Raw genomic sequence first — 17680 nt, forward strand, 5'->3', positions numbered from 1 at the left:
TGTTGTCAGCAAATTCAGAAAGTAGAAAATCAGATTTTTGTATGAGAAAGTTTATTTGGGGAGTGGCATGGATTAAAGGAACACAAAAGTGGAAGGAGAGAGAATAATTAGGAGACTAATGTGTAGCATAGTTGCCTGGCATACAGTAGGCATTCTTATGTTTGTTAAATGAATAACTGTCAGAGAATACAACTTCTAAGATGCCTCTCTCTCTGGAAAGGAGTTATCTTCTACAAGAATTTTTGAATATATTGTTCATTCACCCCCTTTAAAATGTCTTTATTTTCCTATTATTTTGTAGGATTTGCTTCACAATTTTCTGCTCACTTTTTAAAAAGATTCCTTTTGATTGAACATATGTTAATAGTTAGAATGACAAATTACCTGGAATATATATAAAGATTATTTTGAGGAAAATAACTTTTTTGATAAAATATTAATGAAAATATTAAATGACTTATGGGTTGAAGCTATACAAATTTATGCATAATCTAATGTTCACATCAGATATTTTACAAAAACTTTATTGATATCAAATACATTTATTAAATAGACTAGGAGAACTCAGAAGTGAATTCTCCAGTTGAGTAAAAGTGTTTTCCTTTATTACCTATCTTCAACGGAGTTCCTTATTTCAGCAGCTTAGAGTTTGTTATGGCCAATGTTCTTAAAGGGGAAAAAAAATAACCTGTCCTTAAATCCAGATATATACCTCTATGTGGGTATAGAAACAAGAACCAAAAAAGCCTATACCCTTTAAAAAAATTAAAATAAAAGATATTACTGAAAGTCTAGAAAATAGAAGGAATATTTCATCCATAATCCTACCTCATTAACAGAGGTAAAACATTTCATTTTGGTAATTTTTCATCTGCATATTAACATGTAAGTAAAACTTATGAATATAACTTTATATCTTTAACAAGTTGATATTTGATTTTCATTATTTTTTCAACTGGATGCATATCATTATAACAAATGAGTGTACCACAATTTACTAAATCATTCTTCTAGCATAAGACACTTATGGTACATACAATTTTGGAATCATTAAACTACTATTGAAAGATACAAATATTTTTATGGTCCTTGGCACATCTTGTCAAACTGTTTTTGAAAGGGGTGTGACACCAGTCTCACATGAAAATATGAGTTTGGTGAACTCTAACCAGTAATAGGTAGGGTAATACATTTTTCCCTGCAAATTTAAAAAATGAAAAGGATAAATCATTATTCTTTTAGTATGCATTTCTTTAATACAAAGTTTGTTTCCTATGTATATTTCTTCTTTTGGAAACTCCTTTTTCCACTTGTCTAGTATAAGCTTAAGTTGCTCTTGTCAGAATTACTTCATTGTAAATCATTTATTCCCCCTTTTTATGTGAAATATATACCTTCCGAATTAAGTCTTTTAGTTTGCAGACCTCTTCACTCAAATCTTCAACATTACCAACGAGTTCTTCACAAACTGAAGAAAAATTCCGGGGAGAAGCCCATTCTAGTACTATCTGTTAATATGTTCAAAAGTTACATTTTAAAGAATGGGAAACAACTTTTCATAAGTTTATATCCACAAAGATTATACAGCATTCTCCAACATAAATTATATTAACTGAAAACCATTTTTTAAGATAAATCCTGATACCAAAAAGAAGTCAGTAATTTTATATAAATAGTCAAATCAGTTTCCCTAATGCATTTACTAAATATATGTTCAGTCATGCACTGCATAATGACGTTGTGGTCAACGACAGACTGCATATACGACAGTGGTCATAGAAGATTAGTACCATATAGCCTAGGTGTGCAATAGGCTATCACCATCTAGGTTTGTTACGCACACACCTAGGTTTGTTGGCACAACAACAAAAGTGCCTCACAAGGCATTTCTCAGAACGTGTTCCCATCATTAAGTGATGCACAACTGTATATATAGGGTTATGGAGACTAATATTAGTAATAATAATATTTGTGGTGAACAAATAAATTCACGAAGGTTTAAGAATGACATGGTTCCCATATTAGTGTTATATAAAAATCATACGAAAACAAGTACATTAAAAATTTTTCACTGTAGATAAATAGCTAAAAGCAAATCACATGAAAAACTTCTACAAAATAAGTTTGCTTTTACAGGTCACTTACACTTTTTCTATTTAAAATTTCCTTCATAAAAAAGCCTTATATTGATATGGTTTTTAATAACACTCAACACACTGTTTTGTTTTAACTTTCACTTGGGTCTCCCGTCATTTTATATTTTAAACAACCAAATTCCCTTTAAGAACAAATGGTAAGTTCAATACACAGATCAATTTAATTTTTGGTCTGACTCATTTTCCTTTTCTTAAGGGCTAGAACACAAAGTTTTTCAATTAATTAGTGTGTAAAGGAGTAATAGTAAATAAATTGACTTATTTAGATCTTATGAGATTTTGTAGAAGAAAGATACAATTTTACCAGATCATCCCTGTTTATTATCATTAACTTATCTGGAGTGTTCTTCAGCATACATACTTGACTTAATAACTTTTGTAGAATACCTTTTGAGAATTTACAGGTAACTCAGTAATGATATTCTGTACAGCTGTTATTAAATGGCCACACTGTTTGTTTAATTTCAGAAGAAAGTTGAGGAACTCATCACCACTAAAGAAAGGAAACAAACAAACAAACAAACAGGAATCACTAATATGAGCAATTTACTTCATTCTACTGGGTTAGTTACTCAATGTCTAGTCATAATATTTATTAGGTTCTTTAAAAAATATTTATAGAACAGCTAATATGTGTTAGCAACTGAAAAAGACATAGAACATACAAAGAAAACCAAGTCTCCAATCTTGAGGATCTCTAAAGTTCAGGATGAGAGGCAAACATACAATTATAGCATTGTTATTCACAGGGCCATATGAAGAAGGAATATAAAAGTACCAATATTTGAGTATGTATCATCTGAAGGCATTGCACCAGGTACTTTACATTTATTAGTCTTTTAATTCCTCAAAACAACTCCTATAAGGTAGATGTTGTTAACATTAGTTTATACTTCAGACATCTAAAACTCAGAGATAATGAACTTAGTATAATGGGAATAGGAAATTAGTACTATTTCATAGAGATGATACTTGAACTGAGTCTGGAGCTTAAGAATAAGTTTGTCAAGTAGGTGAGGAAGAGAAGGGCTTCTGGATGGAGAGAATAGCAGGTGCAAAAGTATGGGGGTAGGAGGTCACCAAAGTATAAAGAAAGCACAATTATGGGAAGTAGTAAGAAAAGAGGCTGGTTGTAACCATTTTTAAAGAACTTTTATGATATGCTAAGGAATTGAATTTTATCTTTCTAATAATGTAGAGCTACTAAAGAATTTTAAACAGGAAAGTAGAAAATCAGATTTTTGCATGAGAAAGTTTATATGGGGAGCAATGTGGATTAAAGGAACACAAAAGTAGAAATAGAGAGAATAATTAGGAGACTAATGGAAAAATCCCCCTAAGAGATGATGAAGAAAAGCTTAAACTAAGGATCTAGCAGTGGCAGTCTGAATGGGGGGAGAGGGTAGAGTGGCGGTTTAAGAAACATTTAGGAGAATAAACTGAAAAACTGGTGATAGAATCATCCTAGACTCTTCCTTTTCTTTCACATGCAATCTAAGTTTTTTGATTTCAATGGAAGGTGGCACCACCAAGCAGGGAAGTAAATTTGAGAGTGGGTGGTAGGGAAAAGAGTGGAGTGAAGAGAAAATGTTATGGCATAATAACTAAGAACACACACTATAGAGTCAGGAAGACCTGAGTTTAATTCAGCTTCCACACACGATCTTCGGCAAACCTTATCTTTAGCCAAATGTTTCCATATCTCTAGAATTGAGATAACAGGACTGTCAGAAGCACCTAAGCATTTTGTCTAGCACATAGATGGCATTCAAACAAACTTAATTATGCTGGTGATGGCAATGATATGAGACACGCAGGTGGCAACAACCAGTAAGCAGTAGAAAATGTCAGTCTTGTAAGGGTACTTATCCAGAGGTCCACAGACTCATGAGGCTAGATAGAATTCAGGGAATTGGTGAACTTAGATGGCAAAAAACTACATTTTTATTTTCACTAACCTCTAACAGAAATTCAGCCTTTCCTTCAATTGTGAATGTAGGCACAAACCATAGTAGTATTAGAAGTGTCTGTAATTTGGTCACCAATAGAAATCAAAACTATGGTCATGGAGAAGACCACAAAGAAAAAGGATACACATTATGAAGGGGGGAGAGTTGATAGGGGTAGAAGAAAAAAGCTATCAAAGGAAAAGTAGCCTGAGAAGAAGAAAATCAAGAGTTAAGGTCTGTTATGAAAGGCAATGTAGGAGATGGATTCAAGAAGGAGGAAAAAGTCAAGCATGTTAAATAATTAAGATAAGTCTACTCATTCTAGCAATGACGAGACACTGGTGACTAGATTAGTTTCAGTGACGGAAGCCAATTTATAGTGAAAGCTGCACAGAAACTTACACAACCCAATAGAAAAGTGGACCAAGGATATGAATAGGTAATTTAGAGAAAAAGAAAAAATGAAATTTAAGTGGATAATAAGCATGGGATTACAATAAAAATAAGATGTTCCCTTCTAGTGGAATGACAAAAATCAAGTAGGTCATTAACATCAAGAGTTGACAAGTGTGTGAGATGACCTTTCTAGAGACTGACCTTTCAGTTAGCAGTATCTACTAGAATAAAAATGCACACAAAAACTACTACTAAGGGACCAAAGGTACTTCTGAGTCCAAATGAAATTCTTATAGGTAGAAGTTTTAACTATATACTATACAAAGTTTCTTTCATGCTGTTTCTAGGAGGAAAGGTTATAAAAAGCAAGCAAGGTTAACCTCCAATGAAACTTGATAGCAAATTTTTCTCTAAGACTCATTGCTAGGACTTATATAGTATTTTAATTTAAAACAAGTTTTTTCTTAGGTATTAGGTTGAAAAATAAACAGCTTATATAAAATAAAGATTTAAACTTTATGAACATAACATATATAATCAAGTCACCAATAATGAAAAGTGTCCGATGCTTGATAAAAGCAAATTGAAATTAAAAAGTTTAAATAAGGGGGCCGGCCCCGTGGCATAGTGGTTAAGTGTGTGCGCTCCGCTGCTGGCAGCCCCGGTTCGGATCCCCGGCGCGCACTGATGCACCGCTTGTCAGGCCATGCTGTGGCGGTGTCCCATATAAAGTAGAGGAAGATAGGCACAGATGTTAGCCCGGGGCCAGTCTTCCTCAGCAAAAAGAGAGGAGGATTGGCATGGATGTTAGCTCAGGGCTGATCTTCCTCACACAGACACACACACAAAAACAAGTTTAAATAAGCTCTTGTTCTATTTAGAAAAAGTGCTACTTATAAAAGCATTTTCAGAATAAATATAATTCTTCTTTATTCTATTTTCTTTCTGATCTTTAGAAAGAACAAAACTTGAGCATATTTTTGTCAAAACAACAGCAGTCATTACTTGTATCAATTTTTGTTTCCATGTAATATTTATAAGATACACTTATAGCTTAGATTTCAGTGCTCTTTAAATACTCAAATTTTATTTATTATCAATAAAAACAATAACTCCTAGATGAGTAATTCATTAATGTCCTATATATTTTATTTAATGAGCTCAAGGAAATTAAGATCCCTTGAGAATTGTCAAAATATCAACTGATAGCAGGTATAGAATTCTCGGTAGGCAACTGACACATATATATGTGGGATATAAACTTATAAGCTCTTATTGTGAAGAAAGTAAGATTAAGTTAACGACTCATTTCAAATAAGCAAATAATATTATTAACAAAATTACACAGTCTTAATGAATGAAAGGAAAATATATACCTTTCCTCTGATGTATACTTTTCAGGGCCACTGAATACGGATAGGCAAATTGTAAAAAACACCACTCTGTAGTGTGCCATTCATCACACACTATATGAATGGCTGGCCATCCCCCACCCCAGAGATGTACAGTATACAACCTACATACCTCTACATGGCAGCCCTGATAATTCTGTACTTATTTAAAGAATTCAAAATAAGCAGATACGGCATAGCTACGGTAGACTGTATGACGTCTTTTCTACAGAACCAAATATTACCAGGCCTCTCTCTGCTAGAGGATTATACTTCATGCCCCAGGGACACGAGGCCTGGCCATGTGACTTGCCTTGGCAAATAAAATATGACTAGAAGTGACTGTGTAACTTTTGAACAGAGGCTTTATGAGCCACTGACTGGTTCTGCCATCTCTCTCCTTTGCAGAAAAGCAGCATGTCCTGGGGAGGGCTGTTTCTCCAGCCTGTTCTCAGAATAATAACAAGGAGTAGACCTACTACAGCTGACTCATGATACAGGTGATCAAGAAATAAACTTTATTATTATAGGTCATTTAGATTTAGCAGTTATTTCTTACTACAGCATAACATAGTGTAAGCTGACTAAAATAACATGTCATATTTTAAAAATGTGACATCAAATTAGGATACAATTTATACTTTAAATAAAGGTACTCCAAATAAAAGTACTACGTGCTCATTGTAGAATATCTGGAAAAATTAAAATTACCAATACTCTTATCACCCAAAGATAATGACTTGTACTATTTTCTTTCAGAATATTTTCTTAAAGTACACATTTTCTTCCAGTATTTTTTGTATGCATATATACAATGGTATTACACCTCACTCCATTTTATATTTGCTTTTCATACTTATTATGAGTATTTTTCCATGACATTAAGTCTCAAACTAATTTTAATGACAGAATAAAATAATTATATTGATGCAATGTATTTCAACCATTCCTCTGATATTAAATATTTAGTTTCCAATTTTAGAATGTTTATAAATAATAGATGTGAATAACATATTTTCACATAAAATTTTTTATCTATACAGATTTTTCCTTTTGGAGGAGAAATAGTTTCCTTAATAGACATAATTTTGAGATGCCTTTTATACATTCAAGTAGATGTCAGGCTCAGAGAAAGGGTCTGGGCAGAAACTGTTGAATATGTCAAGACATGGATGAAAACCACTATTTCTGTTCAAAATATCTCAAAGTAGTAATGGAATGGTTATTAATATTTTTTAGATCGCAGTCTCTAACTCTGCAAACATAGTAAAGCTAAGTGTAGAAAAAAGTAAATGTAGTGTGCATATGTGTTCTTGTAAGAGACTATTTTAGAAAATTTAACACATAAAAGAAAAGTATCTTAAAATAAATCAGTAGCTAAATTGGTGAAGTCACATTACCAGAAGATTATAATCAATCAGTTCAACTTTTCCTGCTGTTAGTTTTCTTATGACTTAATGACTAATTTCTTCTTTAAAGAATGACTTTGGACAAATGGGAAGTAAAACCTTTTCCATAACAGCATGTAAACAAAGTCTGTGATTTAATAACAAGGTCAAATTCCTGAAATATATGTCTGCCAGTTTTATTTTTTAAAAAATTCAGCAGTTTTAATACGTGAACCATTCAGGATTCTGCACATTCTTTAAGTCTATTAAATCCCACAAAGTAAATTCATACAGGCAACTATGCCATCATACAAATAAGTTATATCAAAAATTTTAATTCTCAAGTCAGTCATGTAGAACTTAGAATATTCTTTCATAGAAACAATAAATTAAAAAAGTAAACAAAATGAACAAAGAGATTCAAGAAGGTCTGCTGATTTTAAGTCTTCAAAACTGAACTCCCTTACAATGTATTTAAATTTTTAAGAGCTATAATATTATTCTGAAACGATGCATTATTTTGAATATAGATCATCTTATTATAAGGAAATATATTAAGAGAAAGGGAAATAATTTAACTTTGTAATAAAGTTTTTAAAGAAATCTGGATCATCTAAATTATCTCCCGGAAGACTTCTCTCAATTCTAAAATGGTGTGGAAATCTATTATTCGTGTATTGAATTAATGTTTACCAGAGTTGCAACGTTAGTTTTAGGCAGCCTACACCAGTGATGATACTGCTGCATTTCTAAGTATTATAAATTATAGTATACAACTTGGATGAACTTCAAGGAAATCAGGCTGACTGAAAAAAGCCAATCAAATAAGGATACATACTGTATGATTCCATTTAGGTAACATTCATGAAATAACACCATTATAAAGATGGATAACAAATTATTGGTTGCTAGGAGTTAGGGATGGGGGGGTGGGTGTAGCTATAAAGAGACCGTATGAGGGAGCCTTGTGGTAATGGTACGTTAGGTATATTGATTGTGGCAGTGGTTACATAAGCTACACACATGATAAAATTGCATGGAGCTATACACCTACATACAAATGAGCACATGTGTATCTGGTGAAACACAAATAAGCTACGTGGATTGTTTCAACATCAGTTTTCTGGTTTTGATATTATACAATATCAAATGCAAGATATTATTATGCAAGATATTAACACTGGACGAGACTGGATGAAGGGTGCATGGGACCTCCCTGTACATCTCTTTGCAATTTCCTGTGAATCTATAATCATTTCAGATAAAAAGTTAACAAAATCATTTACTGCTCCACAAAATATTAATAAAATCAAATATCATTATTTTCAAAATAGATTTTAGATTACTAATATTACTAATAATCAGTAACTGACAAGTTTATAATATTGAAAATGAACTTTATATATGGATAACATAATTTCTTAAAGAATAAGGCTGAAAAAAGAGCTGAGCTACATGAGAAATGCTTTATTTTTGCCCTAGGCAAAAATATTACCACTTTGAATTTTCTTTTTTTTTTTGTTTATTGCAGTAACATTGGTTTATAACATTGTATAAATTTCAGGTGTACATCATTATACTTCTATTTCTGCATAGATTACATCATGTTCACCACCCAAATACTAATTACAACCCATCACCACACACATGTGCCGAATTATCCCTTTCGCCCTCCTCCCTCCCCTCTTCCCCTCTGGGAACCACCAGTCCAATCTCTGTCTCTATGTGTTTGTTTATTGTTGTTATTATCTACTACTTAATGAAGGAAATCATATGGTATTTGACCTTCTCCCTCTGACTTATTTCACTTTGCATAATACCCTCAACGTCCATCCATGTTGTCACAAATGGCTGGATTTCATCGTTTCTTACGGCTGAGTAGTATTCCATTGTGTATATATACCACATCTTCTTTATCCATTCGTCCCTTGATGGGCACTTAGGTTGCTTCCAAGTCTTGGCTATTGTGAATAACGCTGCAATGAACACAGGGGTGCATGTATCTTTACGCACTGGTGTTTTCAAGTTCTTTGGATAAATACCCAGCAGTGGAATAGCTGGATCATATGGTAGTTCTATCCTTGATTTTTTGAGGAATCTCCATACTGTTTTCCATAGCGGCTGCACCAGTTTGCACTCCCACCAGCAGTGTATGAGAGTTCCCTTCTCTCCACATCCTCTCCAACACATGTTGTTTCCTGTCTTGTTAATTATAGCCATTCTGACGGGTGTGAGGTGATATCTCATTCTAGTTTTGATTTGCATTTCCCTGACCGTTAATGATGTTGAACATCTTTTCACGTGTCTGTTGGCTATCTGCATATCTTTTTTGGAGAAATGTCTGTTCAGGTCTTTTGCCCATTTTTTAATTGGGTTGTTAGTTTTTTTGTTGTTGAGATGCATGAGTTCTTTATATATTTTGGAGGTTAAGCCCTTATAAGATGTATGGTTTGCAAATATCTTCTCCCAATTGTTAAGTTGTCTTTTCGTTTTGTTGATGGTTTCCTTTGCTGTGCAGAAGCTTTTTAGTTTGATGTAGTCCCATTTGTTTATTTTTTTCTATTGTTTCTCTTGCCCGGTCACACATGGTGCTTGAAAATATGTTGCTAAGACCGATGTCGAAGAGCGTACTGCCTATGTTTTCTTCTAGAAGTTTCATAGTTTCAGGTTTTACATTCAAGTCTTTAATCCATTTCACTTTGAATTTTCAATTTGACACTTAAAATGATTTAAAGAGAGTAAGAGCTATACTATGAAAAGCATGGGATCTCTTATATAGTTCATTAAACAAAATGCAATGAAAAAATAAAAAATATTTCTATGTGAGTTAAGAATCTGCATTGTTCTGCTTTTTCATAAAATGACTTTATAACAATTAACTTTATAAAGTACCTCCCACTTCAGAATAGAGTATATTGCAAAATGAACTATCCATTTCCCTGCGAAAATGAAGCTATCAAGTAAAACGACTCAGACATTATCAAAATTAAACTAAAAAAGAACAGTTGGTTCTAAAGAATATTAATGTGTATAAGTTAATTTTACCTGATTTCCAACTTTGCCACTTCAGGTAATTCTCCAAATTTTATCTCTTCTACCTCTATTTCTTTAAGAGCAGCCAGAATTTTCTGCTGATCTCTTTTCGTAATTCCATTCTAAGTAGAAATAATTTTAAAGTGCAATAACACAGTCATACTTGAATAATTTAATACTCAAAATTACTACAGACGTTTTCTACTTGATTAATTCACAGCTTGAAAAAATAGATACATATTTGAAAAATAACAAACATACCAAAAAATTATATGGTTTGCTTTTAACTGTGACTGACAAGGTTATAGCATTAAAACATCTAGATATATAGTGACTGTAGTCAATTTTTTGCAATATATTAACAGTTGTGATGGATTCTAAAAAGAAATTACTAGATTTCAATATATAATCTTTCCAAAGTAAAACAATTTTTCCTTCAAAATATTTAAAATATTATCAGTGAATTAAGTGAGAATTAAGTCTTCTTTTTGTCTGTATTCTATCTTTAGTGTTAACTAAATTTTCTACCATGGATTTAGCTAAGTAGTATGTTTATTTTGATTTTTAGTGATGCTAAAGATTTCAAGTTTCAATGTATTCATGCAGGAAGATCATTACTTTTTAAAAATCCTATTTATTAAAGTATCTCCAGTATTTCCCACAGCTATGTTCAAACTGTTACTTAATAATACTAGATGGCAAAATAATAAGTCTTGATCCTTTTGAGAATCCAGCAAAAGGCAGTATTTGGTTGACACATGTTCATACCCACCTACACAAAAAACCACCTCTTATTCCTAAGTAACCTGTTTTACACCGTTTCACAAATGTATTTCACATTTAGAAATGAAGCACCAGTTTTAGTTGAGATGTCATGACTAATCTGAAGAAATAAAAAACAACTCTAAGTCTTTAAATGTTCTTAAATCAACTTAATACTGTAACAGAAGATTTTAGATATGGTTATCCATAATCATATCTAATCAAGAACCTAGCAAAAGATCACTCACACTCTGTAGCCCTAGGACTCTTAAAATAGAAAATAAAAGGATCCACAATTTTAAAAATATGAAAGATAATGTCTGGAGTTTTTGAAATTAATACTAACCTTTATAAACTCATCTTTCCTCATGGTCAAAAGGTGTCTTAAAGTTATATCCCTTTCCTGTAGAAAAGGGAAAAAAGGCCACCTTGCAATATAAATAAAACAATAGAAGGGGAAATAGCCAAGTATACATAAGTTAGTCAGTTATACGCTACCCTCCTAAACAACTTTCTAGAGGGGATAGGATATGCAGGTATAGAACTATAAAACTGGGTAGGTAGTAATAAGTGAAATAATATGTATAATTACCCCCAAAATTACAAACATAGCTAGTTTTCCAGATTCAAAGAAAATGATTATAATTTATATTTGCTTACATAAAAAGTAAAATAGCTCTACAAAATTTGACAGAAATTTTTATGAATATTTTAAATTTCTAACTGTATCACATTAAATGATCAATAACACTTAGTTTTACTCAATATTTCTCAAATAGGGAGAAGTTTCAAGATTTTACAATAAAGCCCAATTCTGAACTACATAAACAGAATGTGCATATTCCTAAGGAAAGCCTATCTTAAATAGTGCTTTACTGCTTCAGTATCAGCTAAATAGCTGATAACTGTTGTCTATTCAAATCCCATAATGCATGCCTAAAGTACCTATACCAGTGCTTGGCATATGATCTAATTTAATCTTTACAACAACCATACACTAAGTATTATCATCCTTATGGAAAAAAAGAGAGATTTAGGTAACATATTTCAGTTACTAATCATTAGAGCAAGGGCGATATCAAGTTTGTTTGGTTTAAAATCATGCCTCTTCTGGGGCCAGCACGGTGGCATAGTGGTTAAGTTCGCGTGCTCTGCTTGGGGCTCACAGGTTCGAATCCCGGGCATGGACCGACACACCGCTCATCAAGCTATGCTGTGGAGGCATCCCGCATACAAAGTAGAGGAAGATGGGCACAGACATTAGCTCAGGGCCAATCTTCCTCAGCAAAAAGAAGAAGATTGGCAATAGGTGTTAGCTCAGGTCCAATCTTCCTCACATTAAAAAAAAAAAAAGTCACGCCTCTTCTAATAATAGTCTATACAGGAAGATCAGCAACTGCAAAAACAAACTACAGGCTTAGGTGTACAACGAGGAGTTTTGCGAAGCTTTAGGCAGTGAGTAAAAGCTGTTCAATACAGCCAGATTCTAATTTATGTAAATTTCTAAAATAATAGATTTTTGAAATGCTTATAAGTTTAAAATGGGATGTACTACAAATTATGGAGAAAGGTGCATTTGGCACTCTTTCATAAGCATGCTTATGAATTAATATTTAGTGTTATGTTAACCAATAAATAAACATACATACATAACTCAATGTAGCTTATACAAAAACTTACCTTTAATAAATCTGTCATATGTTCAAGTCCAAGACCATGTAAAAATATTTCCAGATCTCCAAATGCTGTATACGAACTGTACATATTTATAGAAATGTCAATTTAAGAACAGACTATAAATGCACGAACAATAAATATACATTTGTAATGCAGAGAGAGGAGAATAAGAATAAGAATGTAGAATATATGTGTAAATTTACATACCAGACCTATGTTATACAAAAGCAATAAGAAAGATTTCATGAGTGAAGGTATAGTAAACAGAAAACGCAGATAGTAAAATGTAGCTCATCTTTTCTAAGAATGAAAATATATGCCGACATGTATGTTCCTCATGAGATTTCCGTACATGAAAATCTCTTTAACTGCAAGAAGTAATAATTTAATAACAACTTTAAATGTGGGTAAGTAGAGAATAACTTTGTGGCCATGTATTGAATAACTATGTTCAGAAAAAAAAATTTTAATTTTAACTTATCAGAAATCTGCTAACAAGAATTAGAAAGCAAGATGCAATCTGGTTTGAACACTACCAAAAATATAATCTTAGAAGCTTTTAGAAATAAATTTTATTGTTGATATTTTTTTCAAAGTCAAAAATTATTCTTATTACTGTTTAGTATACATATACAAAAATTTTCTAAAATTCTGTAGAACAAAGCACTTAAAATCTAGATATTTCTAAGTGATATTTTAAAATACTTGTAAAAGTTTAAAATATCATATAAATAAGTTGTCACATTTACTACAAATAATCAGAACATGCACATTTTTTACTCATTTATAGGTATTCTGTTAAACAAAAACATGTTATGTTACCTAAATATGTGATCATTTTCTTTATTAGAGTTCGTTGTCAATAGTTTACAAATAGTCTCTTCTTTAGTTAGCCGTTGAAGCTTTCCTTCCAATGGATTTAAAGTCAAAGAAAGAAAGTTGAAGATCTGAAAAACGTTAACAAGCCATTCACATATAGTTAACATTATTACATACTATCAGAAAGGAAATTTTTGCAAGGTTTGAGGGACAGAACTTTCACAACTCACTACTCTGAGAATAACTTTTATAAAATCAAGTAAATATTTCCTTGACCTAAAATAGTAGTCAGAAAAGAAGAAAAAGTACATCTAATTCAAAATAGTAAAAATGAAAGGAAGATAATAATCAATAATACTTTCAGTAAGATATAAAACAAAACTAAAAATTCCATTTTGGCAAGGGACTCAGAAAGATTAAGTACGAAGGTAGTACTTTAAATACACTGTTAAGTGGGTAGGAAGTAATAAGCGTGACTAAATGTATATACAAATCCCAACTGCACACCTCAAAGAGATGTGGTGAAATTCCTTAGTTTTAAAATCTAATTTTTTAGTAAGTCAAAGTTATGTCACATAACCAGCCAAAACACAAAATCAAATCTCACTTTAAGAAACAATTTTTGACTTAAAATAATCTTTGATGTTCATAAATTTCTTAACATGTCAAATTTGGTGTCATCTACTCTAAATCGGATAATATGGTAAACTAATTAAAAGTTTTCAAATTTTCAAAGCTTAGAAGAAGAACTGTAAATTTCTTTTTGAAGTTTCACAGGGTTTTAGTGATTAGCACTTACACTGGAATAATTTTGCAAATGTGAATTTCAGTTAGAGAACAATAGCCATGTTTATCAGATTGCTTAAAAAACAGAGGAAGTTATTTTACATTCTGTAAAAGTGGCAAGGTCTGATTATTATATGATGGAACTTTTGGAATGTCACATGCTTTTAAATTCAGAAACACAGTTTTAGAAGCTCTTGAACTATATAACTTAGTTTTAAAGTTGTACTGTATTTGATCCTTGCTTAGAAATTACAGACCTTTGGCTGAAACCTTTAATATTCTGACCAAAAGTTTTTATCAATAAAATAATTTAATGTATGGCAAATATTTATCATTGATTTTATCATCTGAATGACAATAGATCATATACCCAAATATGTTATCACTTTATTACTTATCTTGTCACACACATAGGAGTATATGTAGCTTAAAGGATTTAATTTTTAAATTGTCTAAAATGTATTAATAAAAATTCAAAAACAATATTTTAATTACATGTTCAAATTTTGAAATTTTACTAGCTTTCTCAATATACTAATTAATTTTTAAAATCTGGATCAGTTTGAAATGTTTAAATAAATAACCTATTACAATTTTATTTCTAGGGCCAGAACAAAGTCTTTATTATCCCTTTATATAGCTTTTAAATTACTACATTATAAATGCCTCTTATTTAGTAAAAATACTCTAGTAAAATAAAGCTTTCATTACCTGGCTGGAGGAAAATTATATATTTAAACATTTAATAATAGCCAGATATACTATTATTACAGTTGTGAATTCTAACAAAACAATACAAAATTCTACAAATGATAATGTAACATGCCATAGAAAAATTAATTTAATATGTAGGATACCTCTAGATGTTTATTTCTTTTTGCAATCTCACTTGGTGTCTTTCCATCTTTGGTTTGTAGCATTTTATCAGCTCCAAGTTCAAGCAACTTCAAAACTACATTTTTATGACCCTGACGTGCTGCCCATGTTAATGCCTGTAAATGGGGGAAAAGGAAGATTGTTTAAAGAGAGGGAGTGTGAGACAGAGAGGAAAACTTTTCAACAGTATTTATGGCACAATAAAAAAGTGAACGTGGTTAATTAATGAAATGATGCAATCTCTTCATTTCACAGTATAACGTAAACATATTTCCAGAGTTGAAATTGCAAAGCAGACTGCCAGTGCTCACTGATTTTATAAAACCAAATAATGTTTTACACAGTCAAGTGATGTTATAGAATAAAATGACTTCTCTGCCAATCAGTGAACTGTTTTCTATAAAAAAGAATTCTGTGTGTATTCTAGAGCCCGGGCTTTGCTGTGTGTTACAGCTTCTTGTGTCAAGGGTGAGGACCAAGAGAGTCAGATAATTCCTTTTTTCTATTTCAGCGGTTGCTTTTCTTCACCAAACAGAATTATATCCCAGGCCTTCTGTAATTTTTACTTCTTAAAACCTTTTTTTGTGGACTACTGATAATAATAAGATATTAATGTCTAAGAAATAAAAAGGAACATTGTAAAAGTGATTCTCACAGTATAACCATTCTCATCCTGGGTATTAACTTCTGCTCCATGACCAACAAGGAGAGCGACAACCTGAGGGTGACCACCTCGTGCAGCATACATGACTGGAGTCATAAGTCTCCTAAAGAGGAGGAAAAAAGAAACATTTGTGTTAATGCTGCCATTAACAGCTACTCAATTTCATGAATTCTACCATACACAATACCATCAGAATTGTTTTGAAAGCAAAGAAAAAGAAATGAAAGCTTCTAATAAATCAGGTAATTTAAAAATCCAGTCTCCCAATAAATAAATAAGTGTGAAGACGACACTTTTCAAGTATTGAATGCTTATACAGCACCCTCTAGTGAAGAAACATGTGTTTAAAAAAATCACCAAATAAGCCACACTTTCTGATATGAAGTCTCATTAATGTACATATTCATTTAGAAAAATATGAGAATACCCACACTATGCTTGTGTTGGGAATATAGTAATGAATGATACAAATAAGGTCCCTCTCTTCTCAGGATTGCTCATACTAAATGCTTATTGTATTTTATTTAATAAAAGTATAAGTTGAAACTTTCTCTTATTTCTTAATGTATTCTGTTGTGATTCTACTTTCGTTTAGGACTGAAAGAATTTTACCCTGACTTGGAGGCTTACTCTAATCAAGAAAGAGATCAGTCCAATAGGTTAGCCAGACTCTCTGAGACTATTTTCTAGGAGAGCACAGTGGTTTCCCTCTAGTGTATCATTTCCTAAAACTGGAGATTCAGTCCCTCTACTTCTAGAAGTTACTCAGCTTCTGGACCTATTACAAAGGACACCAGAAAGATTATATCAGTTCTACTTGGGCTGAACTTAGTATCATGGTTTGTTTTAAAGGAGGTCTGGGATTTTGGGTCCAATCTTCCTGAGTTGCCTCAAATATCTGATTTATAAACAAAAAACTTCACAAAAGAACAACAAATTAAATAATTTCAGAATTCTATGTTTTGATCTCATTAAGGGAGTTCATCTTGGCTACTCACATTACATACACTACCTATAAATAGAATATTTCTCTATAAGGTTTGTTAACATAAGGTATATCTTGAATCTGATCACTTCATACCAATGTCTTTGGCACAAAAAGATTCATGCATTTTTCTGTTTCTTCTATTTCCTGGTATATCACAACTTCAATGCTTTACTGGAAGTTATATGCTAAGGTAGTTGTCAAGCAGTGCCTCTTCCACCTGGAATATCTCCTACATAGTGGCTTCATTAGATAGACAAACTTTACAAAGTGAAGAGTGAATTTCATGGATAACTTAAGCAAACATGGAAAATATATACAATAGAAAAACATTATTTGAGTCACTAATCATTCAAATTCTTCACTAAGTCTAAATCAGACCTCTTGATGCCTCTCCTCCACCCCATTTCCCCCACAACAGCTCACATCTGCTCCTTCCAATCTCCCTTATTTCACAAAGCTACCATTAACCACATAACTCAGGCCTAAGACTAAGCATCATTCCTGCCTCTTCTCCATCACTCCATATACAAGTCATCAGCAGGTCCTATTGGCTCTTCCTTCACAGTATATTCTGAATCTAACCACTTCGTTAGCCACTATAAGCAGACCAAGCCATCATTATATTTCTCTGATCCATACTATTGCAAGAGCCTCATAACTGCTCTCCATGCTTCTACTCTTGGCCACTTACAGTTTATTCTCTTTGAAAATGCCCAGTTCTTCCCCTCTCAGGGACTGTGCAAGTGTTGTTCTCTCCACCTTTCCCTAGACCTTCATATTTCACATTCCTTCATC

The 17680-nt window shown here is 32.2% G+C and overlaps 1 protein-coding gene across 1 annotated transcript in view; it reads right to left on the reverse strand.

Annotated features, from left to right (window-relative positions):
* Window positions 1–17680, reverse strand: part of ASZ1 (ankyrin repeat, SAM and basic leucine zipper domain containing 1) — a 62420-nt gene that overhangs the window by 12307 nt on the left and 32433 nt on the right. Inside the window, exons 5-12 of the mRNA XM_004418770.3 lie at window positions 15889–16000; window positions 15215–15349; window positions 13575–13699; window positions 12756–12831; window positions 11422–11478; window positions 10326–10435; window positions 2544–2649; window positions 1395–1508 (exon numbers count right to left, since the gene is read on the reverse strand). Coding sequence (XP_004418827.2) covers window positions 1395–1508; window positions 2544–2649; window positions 10326–10435; window positions 11422–11478; window positions 12756–12831; window positions 13575–13699; window positions 15215–15349; window positions 15889–16000 — 835 coding nt within the window. The remainder of the gene's footprint in view (window positions 1–1394; window positions 1509–2543; window positions 2650–10325; window positions 10436–11421; window positions 11479–12755; window positions 12832–13574; window positions 13700–15214; window positions 15350–15888; window positions 16001–17680) is intronic.

The sequence above is a fragment of the Ceratotherium simum genome, chromosome 1 (genome assembly GCF_057802395.1).
Source record: "Ceratotherium simum simum isolate JZ-2026a chromosome 1, ASM5780239v1, whole genome shotgun sequence".
Lineage (NCBI taxonomy): Eukaryota > Metazoa > Chordata > Mammalia > Perissodactyla > Rhinocerotidae > Ceratotherium > Ceratotherium simum.